The sequence below is a fragment of the Microchirus variegatus genome (assembly GCF_963457635.1).
Source record: "Microchirus variegatus genome assembly, chromosome: 16".
Classification (NCBI taxonomy): Eukaryota; Metazoa; Chordata; class Actinopteri; order Pleuronectiformes; family Soleidae; genus Microchirus; species Microchirus variegatus.
Window position 1 is genome coordinate 3,387,818 of NC_139817.1, and position 19,763 is coordinate 3,407,580.

At 44.8% G+C, this 19,763-nt stretch overlaps 1 protein-coding gene across 8 annotated transcripts in view; it reads left to right on the forward strand.

Annotated features, from left to right (window-relative positions):
• neb (nebulin) overlaps positions 1-19,763 on the forward strand; it is a 67,704-nt gene that overhangs the window by 13,502 nt on the left and 34,439 nt on the right. For all 8 annotated transcript variants that reach the window (XM_083902638.1, XM_083902636.1, XM_083902640.1 and 5 more), the window contains 57 exons: positions 74-178; positions 259-366; positions 496-807; positions 891-1,097; positions 1,186-1,290; positions 1,529-1,636; positions 1,723-2,034; positions 2,178-2,384; positions 2,490-2,594; positions 2,686-2,793; positions 2,886-3,197; positions 3,465-3,671; positions 3,777-3,881; positions 3,974-4,081; positions 4,174-4,485; positions 4,586-4,792; positions 4,863-4,967; positions 5,505-5,612; positions 5,697-6,008; positions 6,086-6,289; positions 6,666-6,770; positions 6,890-6,997; positions 7,386-7,697; positions 7,793-7,996; positions 8,258-8,362; positions 8,512-8,619; positions 8,712-9,023; positions 9,127-9,330; positions 9,428-9,532; positions 9,627-9,734; positions 10,170-10,481; positions 10,565-10,768; positions 10,873-10,977; positions 11,280-11,387; positions 11,650-11,961; positions 12,295-12,498; positions 12,588-12,692; positions 12,783-12,890; positions 12,981-13,292; positions 13,702-13,905; positions 13,986-14,090; positions 14,196-14,303; positions 14,391-14,702; positions 14,804-15,007; positions 15,104-15,208; positions 15,297-15,404; positions 15,703-16,014; positions 16,091-16,195; positions 16,282-16,380; positions 16,477-16,578; positions 17,268-17,375; positions 17,465-17,776; positions 17,892-17,996; positions 18,082-18,186; positions 18,473-18,685; positions 18,771-18,881; positions 19,563-19,760. In XM_083902638.1, the coding sequence (XP_083758764.1) occupies positions 74-178; positions 259-366; positions 496-807; positions 891-1,097; positions 1,186-1,290; positions 1,529-1,636; positions 1,723-2,034; positions 2,178-2,384; positions 2,490-2,594; positions 2,686-2,793; positions 2,886-3,197; positions 3,465-3,671; positions 3,777-3,881; positions 3,974-4,081; positions 4,174-4,485; positions 4,586-4,792; positions 4,863-4,967; positions 5,505-5,612; positions 5,697-6,008; positions 6,086-6,289; positions 6,666-6,770; positions 6,890-6,997; positions 7,386-7,697; positions 7,793-7,996; positions 8,258-8,362; positions 8,512-8,619; positions 8,712-9,023; positions 9,127-9,330; positions 9,428-9,532; positions 9,627-9,734; positions 10,170-10,481; positions 10,565-10,768; positions 10,873-10,977; positions 11,280-11,387; positions 11,650-11,961; positions 12,295-12,498; positions 12,588-12,692; positions 12,783-12,890; positions 12,981-13,292; positions 13,702-13,905; positions 13,986-14,090; positions 14,196-14,303; positions 14,391-14,702; positions 14,804-15,007; positions 15,104-15,208; positions 15,297-15,404; positions 15,703-16,014; positions 16,091-16,195; positions 16,282-16,380; positions 16,477-16,578; positions 17,268-17,375; positions 17,465-17,776; positions 17,892-17,996; positions 18,082-18,186; positions 18,473-18,685; positions 18,771-18,881; positions 19,563-19,760 (10,014 nt within the window). The remainder of the gene's footprint in view (positions 1-73; positions 179-258; positions 367-495; positions 808-890; positions 1,098-1,185; positions 1,291-1,528; positions 1,637-1,722; positions 2,035-2,177; positions 2,385-2,489; positions 2,595-2,685; positions 2,794-2,885; positions 3,198-3,464; positions 3,672-3,776; positions 3,882-3,973; positions 4,082-4,173; positions 4,486-4,585; positions 4,793-4,862; positions 4,968-5,504; positions 5,613-5,696; positions 6,009-6,085; positions 6,290-6,665; positions 6,771-6,889; positions 6,998-7,385; positions 7,698-7,792; positions 7,997-8,257; positions 8,363-8,511; positions 8,620-8,711; positions 9,024-9,126; positions 9,331-9,427; positions 9,533-9,626; positions 9,735-10,169; positions 10,482-10,564; positions 10,769-10,872; positions 10,978-11,279; positions 11,388-11,649; positions 11,962-12,294; positions 12,499-12,587; positions 12,693-12,782; positions 12,891-12,980; positions 13,293-13,701; positions 13,906-13,985; positions 14,091-14,195; positions 14,304-14,390; positions 14,703-14,803; positions 15,008-15,103; positions 15,209-15,296; positions 15,405-15,702; positions 16,015-16,090; positions 16,196-16,281; positions 16,381-16,476; positions 16,579-17,267; positions 17,376-17,464; positions 17,777-17,891; positions 17,997-18,081; positions 18,187-18,472; positions 18,686-18,770; positions 18,882-19,562; positions 19,761-19,763) is intronic.

The following is a 19,763-nucleotide window of genomic DNA, read 5'->3' on the forward strand; positions in this document are numbered from 1 at the left end:
CTCATCACTTTGGTGTACGAGTTACTTTTCAAAATGGATGTAAAGCCTGATTTTTTTCTATACAACTATACAGAAAGCGTATAAATCCAGTGGAGAGAAGTTCATGCACACCTACCATCTCCCTGTGGATGTCCCTGAACTGATGCAGGCCAAATACAACGCTGTCAACATCAGCCAGGTTTGGTCGCAGTTTCGATGTGTACTCGAAATTCAGAATATAACTGGAACATAAAACTGACTGTGTTTTTTTCTTTTCAGAATTACTACAAATATGAACATCGCCAGGATCTGCTCAAAGGACATCACGTGAAGGAAGACGCCATTCCTATTATTGCAGCAAGAAAGTCCAGAGACATTGCCAGCAATGTACGTTGTACATTTTAAATATTGTAAAATTAGATCAAGGATGTGAAACTAGTGACAAAGCTATTGTAATTTACCAATAGTATCTACTGCAGTTGGTAGTAATCATTCATATGTTTTGCTTTTATGCAGTACAAGTACAAGTTGGCCTACGAGAAGGCCAGAGGCCGCCACGTCGGCTTCCGCAGCCTCCAGGACGACCCTCTGCTGGTTCACTACATGCACGTGGCCAAGATCCAGAGCGATGGGAACTACAAGAAGGACTACCACAAGTCCAAGCTGAAGTACCACACCCCGGTGGACATGCTGAGCGTGGTCCAGGCCAAGCACGCCTCTACTGTTCAGACGATGACGGGATACAAGAAGGTCCCTCACAGCTACATGCTCCTGCCCGACAACCTGCACGTGCAGCGCTGTCGCAACATGATGGACATTCAGAGTGACGTACGTGTTCACTTTTTAAAATTTCACCTAAATCAAGTCGACTCGATAATACATATTTTTTCTTCTTCCTTATTTACCCACAGAATAACTACAAGTCCGATTACACCAACTATGGCAGAGGAACCGGTTGGATTCCCATTGGTTCCATAGGAGTGGAGAATGCTAAGGCTGCGACCGCCGCGATGGACGAACGGAAGTACCGCAAACATCCCAGTTCTCTGAAATTCACCAGCAAGACGGACGCCATGAACATGGTTCTGGCTCTGAGCAACTCCAAGCAGATGAACAACGTAAGAATATATATATATGTAGTTTTAAAGTTTAAATGAATGTATTATTGAATATATCCTTACCTGTTGTTTTCTTCTTCCTCTCCAGACTGCATACAAGGCCTCTGGTGAGAAGTTTGTGCACACTTATCATCTGCCCGCTGACTGTCCCGAGTTCCTCCAGGCTAAATTCAATGCCCAAACCCTCAGCGAGGTCAGAGCACGATATTTTTTTTTATTGAATATCAATGTTGATGTTGCTCAAGTAGTGCACTTATTATGTTACCCCTTTAAAACGTAATATTATGACCTATTACTAGGTATTGTTATATTACGGCATTATTGTTCTCATTTTGCTTAGTAATTACAATATCACGACCGTTTTGTAGGTTGTAATCCCTTAAATTATTCATTTGGGTCATGTACCTCACACTTTTGCTTTGTGTCTACAGAGTCACTACAAGCACCAGTGGCTGGAGCATATCGCCAAAGGATACGACATGAAGCCCGACGCTATTTCTGTCCTGCACGCCAAGCATGGCAGACATATTGCCAGCAATGTGCGTAAAAAAATCCTACATTTAGCCAAAACAAACATAATGTCTTCCATGTTGCTTGAACTCTCTCTCGTATCTTCTGCTTTTAGGTCCAGTACAAGAAAGCCTACGAGAAGGCCAGGGGCCACCACGTCGGCTTCCGCAGCCTCCAGGACGACCCTCTGCTGGTTCACTACATGCACGTGGCCAAGATTCAGAGCGACGGGAACTACAAGAAGGACTACCACAAGTCCAAGCTGAAGTACCACACCCCGGTGGACATGCTGAGCGTGGTCCAGGCCAAGCACGCCTCTACTGTTCAGACGATGACGGGATACAAGAAGGTCCCTCACAGCTACATGCTCCTGCCCGACAACCTGCACCTGCAGCGCTGTCGCAAAATGAACCTCAACGCCAGTGATGTGAGTAGAAGCATTTTTTTTTATCACTGAATTGGGTCTCTGTAAATGATAAAAAAAACACATTTTGTGTCCAGTGTGTAATGTTTTGGTGAGATTATTGGAAGATATTAGAGGTGTCATAACCTTGTCTCCTTTATTGTCAGTGCGATTACAAGTCTGAGTGGAACAACTACATCAGAGGCATTGGATGGGTTCCCATTGGCTCAATCGGGGTCGAGACGGCCAAAGTAGGCGGTCAGATTCAGAGCGAACACAAGTACCGCACTCCTCCAACCACCTTCAAGTCCACCAAGCTGATGGACTCCATGGACTTGGTTCTGGCTTCTGCCAACAACAAGATCATGAACAAGGTGCTGTCAGTTTAACTGCTCCCTGGTCTTCAGCACCATGAATTATCAAAAACCTGCTCCTTGCTGTTGTTATTAATTTGTTTTTACGTTGCCTGTTTTTCACAGAAAGCCTACACTGCAGCTTGGGAGAAGGACAAAACGACCGTCCACATCATGCCAGACTCTCCCGAGATCATCCTGGCCAAGGCTAATGCCCTCACTATGAGCAATGTAAAGCATTCATTTCCATTACAAAATGTATTTGTATGACTCTCATTTAATCCATGTTGTTGATTTCATTTGGATTCATGTTTTTCCACAGAAACTTTACAAAGCTGGCCTGGTGGAGATGGCCAACAAGGGCCACCACCTAAAAGAAGATGCCGTCTCAGTTCTGGCTGCCAGATCTGCCACTAATATTGCCAGTAATGTAAGTTGGACCATGTGCCTCTGTGCTTGTGTACTAAATAACTATAACTACCTTATCAAAAATGGTAAATAAGTCTTCATCGTCTGTTACAGTACAAGTACAAGTTGGCCTACGAAAAGGCCAGGGGCCACCACGTCGGCTTCCGCAGCCTCCAGGACGATCCTCTGCTGGTTCACTACATGCACGTGGCCAAGATCCAGAGCGACGGGAACTACAAGAAGGACTACCACAAGTCCAAGCTGAAGTACCATACCCCGGTGGACATGCTGAGCGTGGTCCAGGCCAAGCACGCCTCTACTATTCAGACGATGACGGGATACAAGAAGGTCCCTCACAGCTACATGCTCCTGCCCGACAACCTGCACGTGCAGCGCTGTCGCAAAATGAACCTCAATGCCAGTGATGTGAGTAGAAGCATTCCGTTTCAAGTCCAGCCATTCATGTTTTTGAAGGGTTCTTGGTCGTTGTATCTTCGAGAGTGAAGGAACAGGAAACTGGACTTGCTTTTGTTTCTTCAGTTCTGTCATCGAGAGATGTTGAAGTGAAGAAACCTCTAGGTTGAGAGGTCGATTTTAATTCCCCGTATCTAAACTCTTGAAGATCAAGTCTTCCATGTTGACTTCAGAGACAATGTGTGTCATATCATAACCTTGTGGTCTCACTTTTGTCAGTGCGATTACAAGTCTGAGTGGAACAACTACATCAGAGGCATTGGATGGGTTCCCATTGGCTCAATCGGGGTCGAGACGGCCAAATTAGGCGGTCAGATTCAGAGCGAACACAAGTACCGCACTCCTCCAACCACCTTCAAGTCCACCAAGCTGATGGACTCCATGGACTTGGTTCTGGCTTCTGCCAACAACAAGATCATGAACAAGGTGCTGTCTGTTCAACTGCTCCCTGGTCTTCAGCACCATGAATTATTAAAAACCTGCTCCTTGCTGTTGTTATTAATTTGTTTTTACGTTGTCTGTTTTTTACAGAAAGCCTACACTGCAGCTTGGGAGAAGGACAAAACGACCATCCACATCATGCCAGACTCTCCCGAGATCATCCTGGCCAAGGCTAATGCCCTCACTATGAGCAATGTAAAGCATTCATTTCCATTACAAAATGTATTTGTCATGACTCTCATTTAATCCATGTTGTTGATTTCATTGGCATTCATGTTTTTCCATAGAAACTTTACAAAGCTGGCCTGGTGGAGATGGCCAACAAGGGCCACCATCTCAAAGAAGATGCCGTCTCAGTTCTGGCTGCCAGATCTGCCACTAATATTGCCAGTAACGTAAGTTGGACCATGTGCCTCTGTGCTTGAGTACTAAATAACTATAACTACCTTATCAAAAATGGTAAATAAGTCCTTATCGTCTGTTACAGTACAAGTACAAGTTGGCCTACGAGAAGGCCAGAGGCCACCACGTCGGCTTCCGCAGCATCCAGGACGACCCTCTGCTGGTTCACTACATGCATGTGGCCAAGATTCAGAGCGATGGGAACTACAAGAAGGACTACCACAAGTCCAAGCTGAAGTACCACTCCCCGGTGGACATGGTGAGTGTGGTCCAAGCCAAGAAGGCCACTGCTGCTCAGACGATGATGGGATACAAGAAGGTTATCACCCACTGCACCATGCTGCCGGACGCCATGAACCTGCGACTGGCTCGTAACATGCAGTTCATCGCCAGCGATGTAAATAAAGATTGTGAAGGTTTGGAACATTTCCATTCTTGTATTTAATTGAACCTTATGGTAAATGGAGTGTTATTTTTTTTTCACATCGCCTGCTCAGAATCAGTACAAGAGCGACTATGATACCTACATGAAAGGAATCGGATGGGTCCCCATCGGTTCGCTGGATGTCGAGAAAGCAAAGAAAGGAAGTCAGATCCTCAGTGAGCATCGGTACCGCCAACATCCATACAACCTGAAATTCACCAAGGACATGCACTCCATGGATCTGGTCCTGGCCTCTGCCAACAACCGCATCATGGACAAGGTACTGAACGGGAATCTACATGAAATGTAAAGAGTTGAACTTTATTAATTTGCTTTTTTTTTTTTATTAGCAATCCTACACCAAAGCCTGGGATGCAGACAAGACTTCAATCCACATCATGCCCGATGCAATGGACATTGTTCTGGCCAGAGGCAACAAGAAAAACTTCAGTGAGGTACGTCGTCAAACCTTCATTAAATACCTTAAAAAGACTTAAAAAGAACTAGATTTACTATTATTTTACTTGGGGCAAAAGTGCTACAACTGCTGCAGAAACAATACACAGCACAAACAGATAGCAAATTATATATAATTCACATAATGCAAACAACAGAATAACACAGCTACCTAACGTGCTAGCTAGCTAACGCGAGCAGATGCTGTAACAGGGAAACCCAGTTAGAAAGTTGCTTCCTGGTTTAAAAGTCACAGTGAAGACATTGGACATTTGATAAACTTGACAAAAGAACATGTTTTAACATTTTGACAAAACCTATAGCAATAATTATGAGCAGTAGCAGCAGCAATTAGCTCACTAGCCAAGCAGTACCAGAAGAAGCTAATACTGTTAACATGTAGTGTGCAACAATAAAATAGTAATTGTAATGAAATGAAGTTGAGAAATTATGTTTAAACATTTTTCAAAAGCCTTCAGGTTTTAAATGTTTATTTTTCAGAATATACTTAGGTTTTCTTTTCACTTTCTTTCCAGAAACTGTACAGATTGGACAATGAGCTGGCCAAGAAGAAGGGCCATCATGTGATGGGTGATGCTATTGCAGTCAAGGCTGCCAAGGCCTCCACTGTTATTGCTAGTGATGTGAGTATCTGTGCGCTCTCTCGTTTCAATGCCGTGCTGTCGTCTGTTTACCCACTCACCAGAGTTTCACATTCATTACTGTAGTACAAGTACAAGACGGGGTACCGTAAGCAGGTGGGTCACCACATCGGCGCTCGCAGCATCCAGGACGACCCTCTGCTCATGCTGGCTCTGAACTCGGCCAAGATAGCCAGTGACGCTCTGTACAAGAAGGACTTCAACAAGTCCAAGACCAGGTTCCACCTGCCCGTGGACATGTTGATCCTGGAACTGGCCAAGAAATGCCAGAAACAAGTCAACGACTTCAACTACAGGACCCACCTGCACAACTGGACCTGCCTGCCGGACTCTACCGACGTGCGCCAGGCCAGACACGCCTATGACATCCAGAGCGATGTGAGTGTTGTAACATCTATGCATTAATATTTATTGGTCCACTTTTCACCATATAAGTGCTTTTTCTTTGTCTCCAGGCTGTTTACAAGGAGGACCTGAGGTGCATGCAGGGCATCGGATGGGTGCCTATAGGTTCACTAGACGTGGAGAAGGCGAAGAAAGCCGGCGAGGCCCTGAACGAGAGAAAGTATCGTCAGCATCCGAGCAACTACAAGTTCAAGATCACCGCTGAGGACATACCCATGGTTCTGGCCAAGGCCAACGCTCAGATTATGAACAAGGTACAGAATCGTCCTCGTACACTTGTTTAGAAGAACATCAGACATCTTTATCGTGTCCATGGGGTTCCCACGGAACCCATCTTAGGCTGTTTCAGCACATTCTTAGGGGAATTGGTCCTGAAAAGTCATTGAAAAGACAAGTTCAAGTACAAGTTCAAACTCACCACCGAGGACATACCCATGGTTCTGGCCAAGGCCAACGCTGGTGTTATGAACAAGGTATTTCTTCCGATCCTTTGCTGTGAAACCAGCCAAGGGAAGCCAAATCGGTGATTTAATCCTGAGAAGGCACATACTACTCTTTTTCTCCTCAGAGCTAGCGTCTTCTCGCAAAGCTCAACAACTAAGTTGCTCTACGTTTACCCTCTCTTTGCAGAAAGCGTATACTAAAGTCTGGGACCAGGACAAGACCTCCGTCCACGTCATGCCTGATGCTATTGACATTATGCTGGCCAAAGCAAACAAATCCAACTACAGCTTGGTAAGTTTGTCTCAACAGCAGCAAAAAAAAAAATATCTGATGTTTCCAGAGCTTCATAAACTTCACATTTATGGCTTGAATGATTTGTTTTCCGTGTTTTTTTCTTCTCTTTTGTGCAGAAAATGTACAAGCAGGCACATGAAGATGCAAAGAAGAAGGGATACGACATGCGCAACGATGCCGTTTCCATTATTGCAGCCAGGGCTTCCAGAGACATCGCCAGCGATGTAAAATAATTTGATTCCTACTCTTTACACTCTTAGAAATAAGGGTTCCAAAAGGGTTCTTCTACAAGGGCTGAGAAACCATTTGCATCTGAAAAATCCTTTCCCGAAGAAAGGGTTTTTCAAGGGTTCTTGGTAACACTAATGGTTCCAGTAAGAACCATTTTGATCGTGAGAACCCTTTAAAACCTCTTTCTTGAATAAAGGGTTCAAAAAGGGTTCTCCTATGAGGACAAGCCGAAGAACCTTATATGGTTGTACTTAGCACTTTTATTTCTAAGAGTGTACTTACTTGGATATTATGCGATGTCTGCCCTTGATTACATTTCTATTTCTATTATTATTGTTTTAATAGAACTCTAATAAGTTCTGTTGTTGTTTTTTCGTGCAGTACAAGTACAAGACGGGTTACCGCAAGCAGGTGGGTCACCACATCGGTGCACGCTGCGTCCAGGACGACCCTCTGCTCGTGTTGGCCCTCAACTCGGCCAAGATCGCCAGCGATGCCCTGTACAAGAAGGACTTCAACAAGTCCAAGACCAGGTTCCACCTGCCTGTAGACATGCTGATCCTGGAACTCGCCAAGAAATGTCAGAAACAAGTCAACGACTTCAACTACAGGACTCACCTGCACAACTGGACCTGCCTTCCCGACTCCACCGATGTGGTCCAGGCCAGGAAGGCTTACGACCTGCAGAGCGACGTGAGTGTCGTAACATAAATTGTCGCCTCGTTCTATGTATTCAAATTTTTTGGGGTCCACTTTTCACCATTTAACTGTTTTTTCTTTGTCTCCAGGCTGTTTACAAGGAGGACCTGAGGTGCATGCAGGGTATCGGATGGGTGCCTCTAGGTTCACTGGAAGTGGAGAAGGTGAAAAAAGCCGGCGAGGCCCTGAATGAGAGAAAGTATCGTCAGCATCCGAGCAACTACAAGTTCAAGATCACCGCTGAGGACATACCCATGGTTCTGGCCAAGGCCAACGCTCAGATTATGAACAAGGTACAGAATCGTCCTCGTACACTTGTTTAGAAGAACATCAGACATCTTTATCGTGTCCATGGGGTTCCCACGGAACCCATCTTAGGCTGTTTCAGCACATTCTTAGGGGAATTGGTCCTGAAAAGTCATTGAAAAGACCTTGAAATTTGATGTTAACCAAGTGGTGTGGGAAGGGAACCCTGAGTCCTGTGTGTTTGGATGTTGTCAGGAAGTTAATTTCTCATTATTATTATTAATATTTATATGTTTCTGTGAGTGCAGAAATCTTACACTGAAGCCTGGGACAGCGACAAGAGAAAGATCCACATCATGCCGGACGCCATGGACGTTCTCCTCGCCAAGGCAAACAACTACAACTACAGTCTGGTACGTGACCTCACTTATTCTAATCTTATATAATCTAATGTAATTTATTCTGATCCAAAGAAACTCTTTTAATCGTATATATCGAACATATTTTAGAAAAATTATTAGACGTAAAAAATCTGTGGTTTTGTTTGTGTTTTTGATTACAGAAAAGGTACAAACAGGATCACGAGGACGCTAAGAAGAAGGGCTACGACATGCGCAACGACGCCGTCTCCATCCGCGCCGCCAGGGCCTCCAGAGACATCGCCAGTGACGTGAGCGCTCGCATTTTTTAAAACGTCACTCATGCATTCGTTCTTTTATTCTCCACGTGTTATTTAAAATCCCCGCTCTTCTTTGTCCTCAGTACAAGTACAAGACGGGTTACCGCAAGCAGGTGGGCCACCACATCGGCGCCCGCTGCGTCCAGGACGACCCTCTGCTCGTGTTGGCCCTCAACTCGGCCAAGATCGCCAGTGACGCCCTGTACAAGAAGGACTTCAACAAGTCCAAGACCAAGTACAACCTGCCGGCCGACATGCTGACGCTGGAGCTGGCCAAGAAATGCCAGAAACAAGTCAACGACTTCAACTACAGGACCCACCTGCACAACTGGACCTGCCTGCCCGACTCCAACGACGTGGTCCAGGCCAGGAAGGCGTACGACCTGCAGAGCGATGTGAGTGTTCATGTTTGAAATTAATATTCCGGACAGTTAACCACAATATTACCCTCTAATTACCCTATGATCCGACTATTTTGTTGCTCTTACCTGTCTCCAGGCTGTTTACAAGGAGGACCTGAGGTGCATGCAGGGCATCGGATGGGTGCCTATAGGTTCACTGGACGTGGAGAAGGCGAAGAAAGCCGCAGAGGCCCTGAACGAGAGAAAGTATCGTCAGCATCCGAGCAACTACAAGTTCAAACTCACTGCCGAGGACATACCCATGGTTCTGGCCAAGGCCAATGCTCACACTATGAATAAGGTACAGAATCAGAATATGTCGATAATGTAGTAATATGCAGTGTTACCTGCATTATTATTATTATCTACATGTGAGTTCTATTTTTCTGTGACTGCAGAAATCCTACAATGAAGCCTGGGACAACGAGAAGATGAAGATCCACATCATGCCCGACGCCATGGACGTCCTTCTCGCCAAAGCCAACAGTTACAACTACAGTATTGTACGAGAACAAATCGCTCTTATTTGTCACTGATCATTTTGGATGTTTCAATGTTTTTTTTTTGTTAACATGTTCTGTGGTCGTTTGTTTACAGAAAAGGTACAAACAGGCTAATGAGGACGCTAAGAAGAAGGGCTACGACATACGCAACGACGCCGTGTCCGTCCGCGCGGCCAAAGCCGCCAGAGACATCGTCAGTGATGTGAGTGTCTTTATTCATCTACCTCTTTATCCACAGTGGGTGCTGTGCCTAATGACGTAAAAAAAAAAAACAGTAAAAAGTGAACTTTGCTATCGACATTGCAGCTAGTTGCATGCTACGCTTTGAGATTTTCTTACAAATTTCAAGTTATTATTATTCAATAAAGTGAGAAACAAGCAAATTTTCACCATAGACTTCCATTTAAAGTGCTTTTAACAATCAATGGAGTCGCGCTCTGGTGGCTATTTCATATATTATTACTTCCTGTTTAGCTTCAACGGGCAAACCCAGAAGTCTATGAGTGAGCTAATCTAATCTAAATGTGTTCATGAAGCCACAGTGGAAAACATATTGTGAAAAACACAATATATAAATATATAAATTAAGCAATAAGTCATTGCTAACAAACAATATAAAATCTTCCTTCCATTCCAGTACAAGTACAAGACGGGTTACCGTAAGCAGGTGGGCCACCACATCGGCGCCCGCTGCGTCCAGGACGACCCTCTGCTCGTGTTGGCCCTCAACTCGGCCAAGATCGCCAGTGACGCTCTGTACAAGAAGGACTTCAACAAGTCCAAGACCAAGTACAACCTGCCGGCCGACATGCTGACACTGGAGCTGGCCAAGAAATGCCAGATCCAAGTCAACGACTTCAACTACAGGACTCGCCTGCACAACTGGACCTGCCTGCCCGACTCCAACGACGTGCGCCAGGCTAGAGTCGCCTACGACCTGCAGAGCGACGTGAGTTTGACGTTCCTGCTGATTATTTTTATCTACACAGTGTAAAGTGCGTCTTTGACGTCCTGTGCTCCTGCTCTTATCAGGCCGTCTACAAAGCCGACCTGAAGTGGCTCCAGGGCATCGGCTGGGTCCCCATCGGCTCGGTCGACGTGGAGAAAGCCAAGAAGGCCGCGGAGGCGCTGAACGAGAGGAACTACCGCCAGCACCCGAGCACCCTTAAGTTCACCAGCCCCATCGATGCCCTGAACATCGTTCTGGCAAAGAATAACGCCTTGACCGTCAACAAGGTACAATTCACCATCACCACCTTTGACTTACATGGAAATTGTGATCATTGTTCTTGTTAATGTCCACAGTTAAAATTGTATGCGCTGGGTTTTTGTTTTTTTAGCGTCGCTACACTGAAGCTTGGGACAAGGACAAGACCACTCTGCACATCCAACCTGACACTCCTGAGATCGTCCTCTCTCAGCAGAACGCTATCAACATGAGCAAGGTTTCGTACACAATCTTATCACAACCCAGACTATTGTTTTGTGTGATCTCGGCTTCTATCTATGTTTTTTGCTAGTTGTTGGCCTTTCAATGTTTTTTAAAAAATCAGCATCAGCCAAATATAATTTAATGAACCGACCAATTAGTTATTTATGTTGAATGTACACATCTTTATTGCTTCATATCCTTTTGTGATCCCTTTATACAAGATTGTTAAACCTTAGCTTAGCTTAGCTCATCATAACTTATCTAATCTTATAGCTCAAGAGTTAATTCATATATTTTATGGTGATTTCATTGCAGAAACTCTACAGGCAAGGATATGAAGAGACGATCAAAAAGGGCTACTACCTCCCTCCGGATTCAGTGTCCGTCAAGGCTGCTAAAGCCTCCAGGGACATCGTCAGCGACGTAAGTGACCTCTACTACATTTTACACACCGTTTCTCTTCCATAAGATTGACACACTGGAATAAGATGTTCAGAGATGTTTCTAGCAGCAATGATCTGCCTAGATCTGCCTAGGCCGGTTGTGGTGAAAGGTAAAATGTGCCTAGGCCGGTTGCGGTGCAACAAAAACAATACCTGTTCTTCTGGAAGTCATGCTATTTGCCAAAGTTGTCGACTACTACTACTTCATGGTTTTGTTTTTCTTTTCTTTTCTCTTCTTCCAGTACAAGTACAAACAGGGTTACCGTAAGCAGGTCGGCCACCACATCGGCGCTCGCTGCGTCCAGGACGATCCACTGTCCGTGCTGGCTCTGCACTCAGCCAAGATCGCCAGCGACGTCCTGTACAAGAAGGACTTCAACAAGTCCAAGACCAAGTTCAACCTGCCGGCGGACATGCTGGCGCTGGAGCTGGCCAAGAAATGCCAGAAGCAAGTCAACGACTTCAACTACCGCACTTACTTGCACCAGTGGACCTGTCTGCCCGACTCCACCGACGTGGTCCAGGCCAGGAAAGCCTACGATCTCCAGAGTGATGTGAGCACGTTTGTGACATATGTACACTACAGTTCAAAGATATGAGGTCACCTATTGTGTTTTCCATTGAAACTTGGGTTTTCAAGGGCTTTCTAATGATCCAATAGCCTTCTAACGCGTACATATTCCATTAAAACCAGATGTTTGCAGCTAGAATAGTCGTTTACCACATTAACAATGTATAGAGTGTATTTCTGATTCATTTAATGTTATATTCATTGGAAAAAAAAGTGTTTTTTTCAAAAATAAGGACATTTCTAAGTGACCTCGGTAGCGTAAACGGAACCATATTGAGTTTTAATGTCGTGTTTATTTTGCATTTTCCGCCTCCAGGCCGTGTACAAAGCTGACATGGATGAGGTCGTCGGCGTAGGGTGGATCCCCATTGGTTCTCTGGATGTTCTGAAGGCTAAGAATGCTGGGAACATTCTCAGAGAGCGCGGGTACAGGCTGATACCAGATAAACAGAAGTACACGACTGACATGACCTCCATCCCCATGGTCCACGCCAAAGCAAACGCTGAAATCATCAACAAGGTAAAGAATAGCGTAGATTAACTCGTTTATGAGTTGTGTGAATTCTGTCCGTGTTTACTAGGTGATTACAATTTTTATTTTGACTACAGAGAAACTACATTGCTGCCTGGGAGGCTGATAAGGTCAAGACGAACTTACCTGCCGACATCCCTGAGGTTCTGCTCTCCAGAGCTAACGCATACAACATCAGCCAGGTATGTTTCAGGTCTGCTCGACCTCTATCTAAGCTGCTGTTCTTGCTTTCGTGATTTTCAGTGTGATTCTTTGTTGTTTTTATATTTCAGAAACTGTACAGGGAAGGCGTTGAAGAGATGTTCAGAAAGGGCCACCACCTCAAGGGTGACGCCGTGTCCGTCATCGCCGCCAAACACGGCAGAAACATCATCAGTGATGTACGTGAAAATTAAATTTGATGCTTATATTTTCACTTGCTTGTGTTTTTGTTTCCTCAACCCTCTGTTTCCCTGTTTATCTCCTTCCAGTACAAGTACAAACAGGGATACCGCAAACAGGTGGGCCACCACATCGGCGCCCGCTGCGTGGAGGACGACCCCTTGATCATGTTGGCCATGAACTCGGCCAAGATCGCTAGCGACGCCCTGTACAAGAAGGACTTCAACAAGTCCAAGACCAAGTACAACCTGCCGGCCGACATGCTCAACCTGGAGCTGGCCAAGAAATGCCAGATCCAAGTCAACGACTTCAACTACAGGACTCACCTGCACAACTGGACCTGTCTGCCCGACTCCAACGACGTGGTACAGGCCAGGAAGGCATACGACCTGCAGAGCGACGTGAGTAATGAGACATTTGACTTGGGGCTGCAGCTACAAAAAGATTTGATAGCTGCAGCCATAGTAAGCTACATTAAATCAGCTAACATCAATGTTTACGTTAGCTCGTGCCGGCAGCGTTACCAACTGGATGCTTTTGGCTCAGGTGTTGAATCATTGAGGACGTGCTGTTGTGGTACGCCAGTTGTAGTTTGCAGTGGTTACACCTTGTTAGCTTCACGTTTAAGCGGGAAATGGTCCCACACTTTGGACATTTTCTACCTTCTATGGGTTCTTTCACTCTCCGTCTCCGCCATTGCGCCAGCTAAAATAGGAGGATGTGCGATGGAAGTAAACAAATACTCCAGGCAGAGTTTTCGCTTGGCGTTCATTTTGAACCAACTGTGACTGCTTGTCCCCGTGCTCACAGGCTGTGTACAAGGCCGACATGGAATGGATCAAGGGCACCGGCTGGGTGCCGATCGGGTCCGTCGACGTGGAGAAGGCCAAGAAAGCGTCCGAGATCCTCAGCGAGAGGAACTACCGTCAACCGGCCTGCAACTTCAAGTTCACCGCCAACACGTGCGACATGCCCTACGCTCTCGCTCAGGCCAACGCCCACGTCATGGACAAGGTAGAGATTTCAAGTCTTATGAAGAACCTATAAAATAACTCCAATTAAACCACGTTAACATGCTGTTTTTTTAACTACAGAAAGCATATATTGCCGCCTGGGAGGCTGAGAAGACCAACATTCATGTCATGCCGGACACTCCAGAGATCGTCCTCGCCCAACAGAATAGACTCAACACCAGTCAGGTAATAATGTTTCTTAAGTTCACCGCAGATCATGAGTATTTTACTTTTTGCCAATGTTTGGCTGAGGTTTAAGCCCACGATTGGTAAATGTTCTTGTTTCCACAGAAATATTACCGTGAAGGTTTTGTGGAGGCCATCAACAAAGGATACTACCTGCCCAAAGATGCAGTTTCTGTTTTGGCAGCCAAAGCCTCCAGAGACATCGTCAGCGATGTAAGCTTCCCTTTATCATTATCCATTTTTCATTTAACTGAATTTTTATCAGCAGAACAGATCAAATAACCTCTCTCAAATGTCCAGTACAAATACAAGGCTGGATTCCGCAAGCAGTGCGGCCACCACATCGGCGCCCTGAGCGTCCGGGACGACCCGCTGCTGGTGTTGGCCGCTCACGTGGCCAAGATCGCCAGCGACAACGTCTACAAGAAGGACTTCAACAAGTCCAAGACCAAGTACAACCTGCCGGCGGACATGCTCAGCCTGGAGCTGGCCAAGAAGTGTCAGAAGCAAGTCAACGACTTCAACTACAGGACCTACCTGCACCAGTGGACCTGCCTGCCCGACTCCAGCGATGTGGTCCAGGCCCGAAAGGTCTACGACTTGCAGAGTGACGTAAGTACAGTTACAGTTTTCACCCATTTTATAGGCCCCAAAAAAGAAGTCGGCACAAAATTGTGAAAACAAATTGCATTTGTTATTTTCTTCTATTTCAGAATGCGTACAAAGCTGATCTGGAGTGGCTGAGGGGATGCGGCTGGTCCCCTCATGACTCCGTCGACGTGGTAAAGGCCAGAAACGCCCAGAAGATCATCAACGAAAGGCTCTACCGCCAACCTCCGAGCACCGTCAAGTTCACCAGCATCGTAGACCTGCCTGAAATCGTCCTGTCCAAGCAGAACACCGACAACCTCAGCGGCGTAAGAACAAAATACACTTTTGCTATTAACATAGCCCATGCAAATGAAATTCTTAATAGTTGTTATATGAACGTGTCTTTGATTTGTTTCTGACAGAGGAAATACAGAGAAGTCTGGGACAAAGACAAGCTCATCATTCACATGCCGACCAACACACCCACCTTTGAGCTGTCCAAGGCTAATTCTATTAACATCAGCGATGTAAGTTGTCTTATGTGTTTTTAAAAAATATTTATATATATGCATCTTTATGAGATGTTTACGTGGTTGTTTTTGTCTTTCTGTGCAGAAACTGTACACAAAGACGTGGGACGAGCAGAAGGCCCGAAGCTACAACGTCAAGGAGGATGCTATCTCTGTGCTAAAGGCTAGAGCTTCCAGAGATATCGCCAGCGATGTAAGGGAAAAAAAATATATAGACGGTGGAAGTAACTAAAGGTCCAGATTCAAAGATGTGCAGCAGTTATCTGCATAGGCCGGTTGTGGTGAAAGGAAAAATGTGCCTAGGCTGGTTGTGGTGAAAGTAAAAATGTGTGTAGGCTGGTTGTGGTGAAAGGAAAAATGTGTGTAGGCCGGTTTTTCCGCCAAAAATAAGTTCTATCTATAAAAAAATAGATTCCAGAAGATCAGTAAATTAGCTCACTTTGCCACAGTTGTAATATCCTTTCACGGTTTTTCTCTTCTTTGTCTTCCAGTACAAGTACAAGACGGGATACCGTAAGCAGGTGGGCCACCACATCGGCGCTCGCTGCGTCCAGGACGATCCCCTGATCATGTTGGCCATGAACTCGGCCAAGATCGCCAGCGACGCCCTGTACAAGAAGGACTTCAACAAGTCCAAGACCAAGTACAACCTGCCGGCCGACATGCTGGCGCTGGAGCTGGCCAAGAAATGCCAGAAGCAAGTCAACGACTTCAACTACCGCACTTACTTGCACCAGTGGACCTGTCTGCCCGACTCCACCGACGTGGTCCAGGCCAGAAAGGCCTACGATCTCCAGAGCGATGTACGTTTCTTCTTCTTCTTACTTTGTGGTTATGATGACATGACGTGAACTAACATGCCCGCTTGTGTCCCATCAGGCCGTGTACAAGGCCGACATGGAGTGGATACGTGGATGTGGATGGATGCCTCACGAGTGCGTGGACGTTATCAAGGTGAAAAATGCGCAGCGGGCTCTGGCAGAGGTAAGTCTGACTCATCGATGACCTTCACCTGTCGTACGCGTAGAGTCGTTTCATATTTCTCACTCGTGTTTCTCGCTTCTGTACAGAGAGGATACCGCGTCAAGTTGGACGAGCAGAAATACACAGTTCCCACCGACAGAGTGGACATGGTCTGTGCCAAGAACGCTGCAGCTGTCCTCAACGAGGTGAGCGAAATGGAACTGTACATTCATATTCAAAGTCTTCTCTCCTCACTTTTTGGGTCACTAAATTTGTATTTTCTCACTCACTGTTTTTTTCAGGCCAAATATCGCGAGGCCTGGCACGCGGACAAGACCAAGTACTCACTGGTGGAAACTCCCACAATCGTCACAGCCAGAGAGGTGGCCAAGAACATTCACCCGGTGAGATGATGATGCATAATGTACAATTTTTCCCTCTTTTTGTCCGTTTTTGTTAGTTTCATAAATTTTATACGCTCAAAAATATGCAACAGCAGGATTCTAAACTGCCAAATTCAAATAGTCTGATTCGAATCTCGTTATAAATGAACACAATTTACATTATAAGTCAATATTTTTTGTTTTATTGTTAGTTTGATCAGTTTTGTTTTTCAGCTTCTTACATGTGAATATTTTCTGGTTTTATTGCTCCTTATAACCAAGAAACACAATTTTCTCATTGCACTTATATAATATATAAGTAATATAATTAAAGGTATTTTGCCACATAATGTAAAAAACAAAACAAGAAAAGTGCACATATAGCAGTTTTCATGGAGTGTACATTTTTGGTCTTAAGGTGATGATTGCCATCTTTTTCAAGATTGCCTAAGGGTAACTTTTTTTTTTTTTTTTAAATTGCAAATTATACATATTGCACTCCTGTCATGATCATAACATTTTTATTTATATAATACATAACTTTTTTAAGCTTAAAAGTGCTTATTGATATCAAGATCGTACATTTAATCACTGTGTTTGTAGAGCTTTAATGAAGCAGTTTTTAATTATATGATTAGAGTTTGGAGAATTTGAGCCACAGCTTCTGCAAAGTGTGTTTATTTATACTGTCGTTTTTCCATCTCTTGCAGAAACTTTACACCAAAGCCTGGGATCAGGTGAAAGCCACGGGTTACTTCATGCCCGGAGACGCTGTGCCCATCAAGCACTGCACCACATCCACTAAAGTGCAGAGTCAAGTGAGTAGAGTAACTCAGACACGGATTGTATTGATTTAAATGAAGCTGTGAATGTGTGCGGGAGACAATGATTCGTGTCTGTCGCGCAGCACAAGTACCTGGAGAGTTACCGCAAGCAGGTGGGCCACCACATCGGCGCCCGCTGCGTGGAGGACGACCCGCTGATCATGTTGGCCATGAACTCGGCCAAGATCGCCAGCGACGCCCTGTACAAGAAGGACTTCAACAAGTCCAAGACCAAGTACAACCTGCCGGCCGACATGCTCAACCTGGAGCTGGCCAAGAAATGCCAGATCCAGGTCAACGACTTCAACTACAGGACCCGCCTCCACCAGTGGACCTGTCTGCCCGACCAGAGCGACGTCATCCAGGCCAGGAAGGCGTACGAGCTTCAGAGCAATGTGAGTTCTCTCGCTCCAAACTAGTGCAGTGCACGTTCAATATGTCAATGTTTGAAGCCAGTCGTTGCTCTTTTAGTGATATATCTGTGGCTTGTAACCCTCTCTTTGTCTCCAGAATGTATACAAGGCAGATCTGGAATGGCTCCGTGGTTGCGGCTGGCACGCCGCCGAATCTGTCGACCACGTGAAGGCCAGGAAGGCCCAGGAGATTCTCAACGAGGTACATTATATTATTATATTGTGTTTTGTTTTTATTTTTTAGTCCTTTTTGGCGTCCTCTCGTCATTTTTATGTTATGTTTGCAGAGATTGTACAAGAAGGGAGCCACAGACGCCTTCAGCTCCTTCACCCTGGTGGTCGACAGACCTGAACTCCTCCAGGCCAGAGTCAACGCTGCTAACCTCAGTGATGTATGTATAAAAAAAACAACTTTTACGTAACCATTTTTTATTAATTATCATGCATTTCGTTTTAGGACTGAATAAATTGACATTGATTGATTTCTAGTCCTCCACATAGTCAGGATTAACACATTTTCTCACTTATTAATCACTCATTTAAAGACGTTATTGATTGAATATATGTTTTGTTCTTGAAAAATCAAAATGAGTAAACTAAAGGCTTATTTTGCCCTAACATGGACACAGTCGACTTCCTCTCAAATCTATCTTGAACATCTGTCCTGTTCTTCTCCAGCTGAAGTACAAGGAGACGTTTAATCTGGAGAAGGGCCACTACATCGGCTCGGAGGACACTCCACAGCTGGCTCACAGCAGAGAAGTGGCCAAGCTCACCAGCGACAAACTCTACAAAGAACAGTGGGACGTGTCCAAAGCTTCAGGCTACAAGCTGGACGAGAAATACATCCCACTGCTCAGCGGCAAGAAGGGCAGGGAGATCGCCAGTGACGTGAGTGTCGTACTGTTTTATAGAATCGTGTGTTCTATGTGAAGAAGACTGAATGTTTTTCCGTTTTCTCAATGTGTTCCACTAGGTCAAATACAAGGACATCCATGAGAAGTGCAAAGGTCACTACATGGCTGGAACCTTGGTGGATTTCCCTGACGTCATGCGCTGTGGACAACAGGAGAAGAACAAGGGACTGGTGAGATTATTCAATCGAGAGAAAACCTTTAATTTCGGATTATTGGATATATTCCTTTTTGTCAAATTGTCCCTGCATGCTTTTAAAACCAGACTGAAACACGTAAACATCTATTTATGCTTTTATAGGCATATTAATAAGCACTTTTAATGATAAAATGAATAAAGTTATGCATTATATAAATAAAAGTGTTATGATTATGACAAGAACGCAATATGTATAGTTTGTATATGTTTTTTCTTTACCCTTACAAAATCTAAAAAGCTGACATTCATCACCTTAAGACCAGAAATGTACACACCATGAAAAAATGCTATTTAACATTATATATACATTTATTTATTTTTCAAATAAAAAAAAAAACCCAACATTTTTTTAAGTTGCATCAAACCTGGTAATTAAAAAAAATGAAAAAAGTCAGGGTTAACCCTTTAACTGTAGGGTTAACTTTTTGGGTAAAAAAAAACTTTTTTCTCTACAAGATTTACCTTTAAAGGCAAATGTTAACAACAATTATCATCATCATACATTTTTGCTTTATTATTTTATGTCTTGTGTTATTTACTCCCTCTCGGCACCTTTAGTGCCAAAAATGTCCCAATTGTAAAACAGCAATTAAACACATTTTCATATACACAATATGTATACAGTGTATCCGAATGTGTCCGAATGTCTTCACAGAGACTCTACCAGAAGGACTATCACGGCAGCAAGACCAAGATCCACATCCCGTCTGACGTCATCGCCAACAAGGTCGCCAAGCGCTGCCAGGACATGCTGAGCGACGTCCTTTACCGCAACTACCTGCACCAGTGGACCTGTCCACCGGAACAGAACGAGGCCATCCGTGCCCGCAAGAACAACGAGATTTTCAGCGACGTA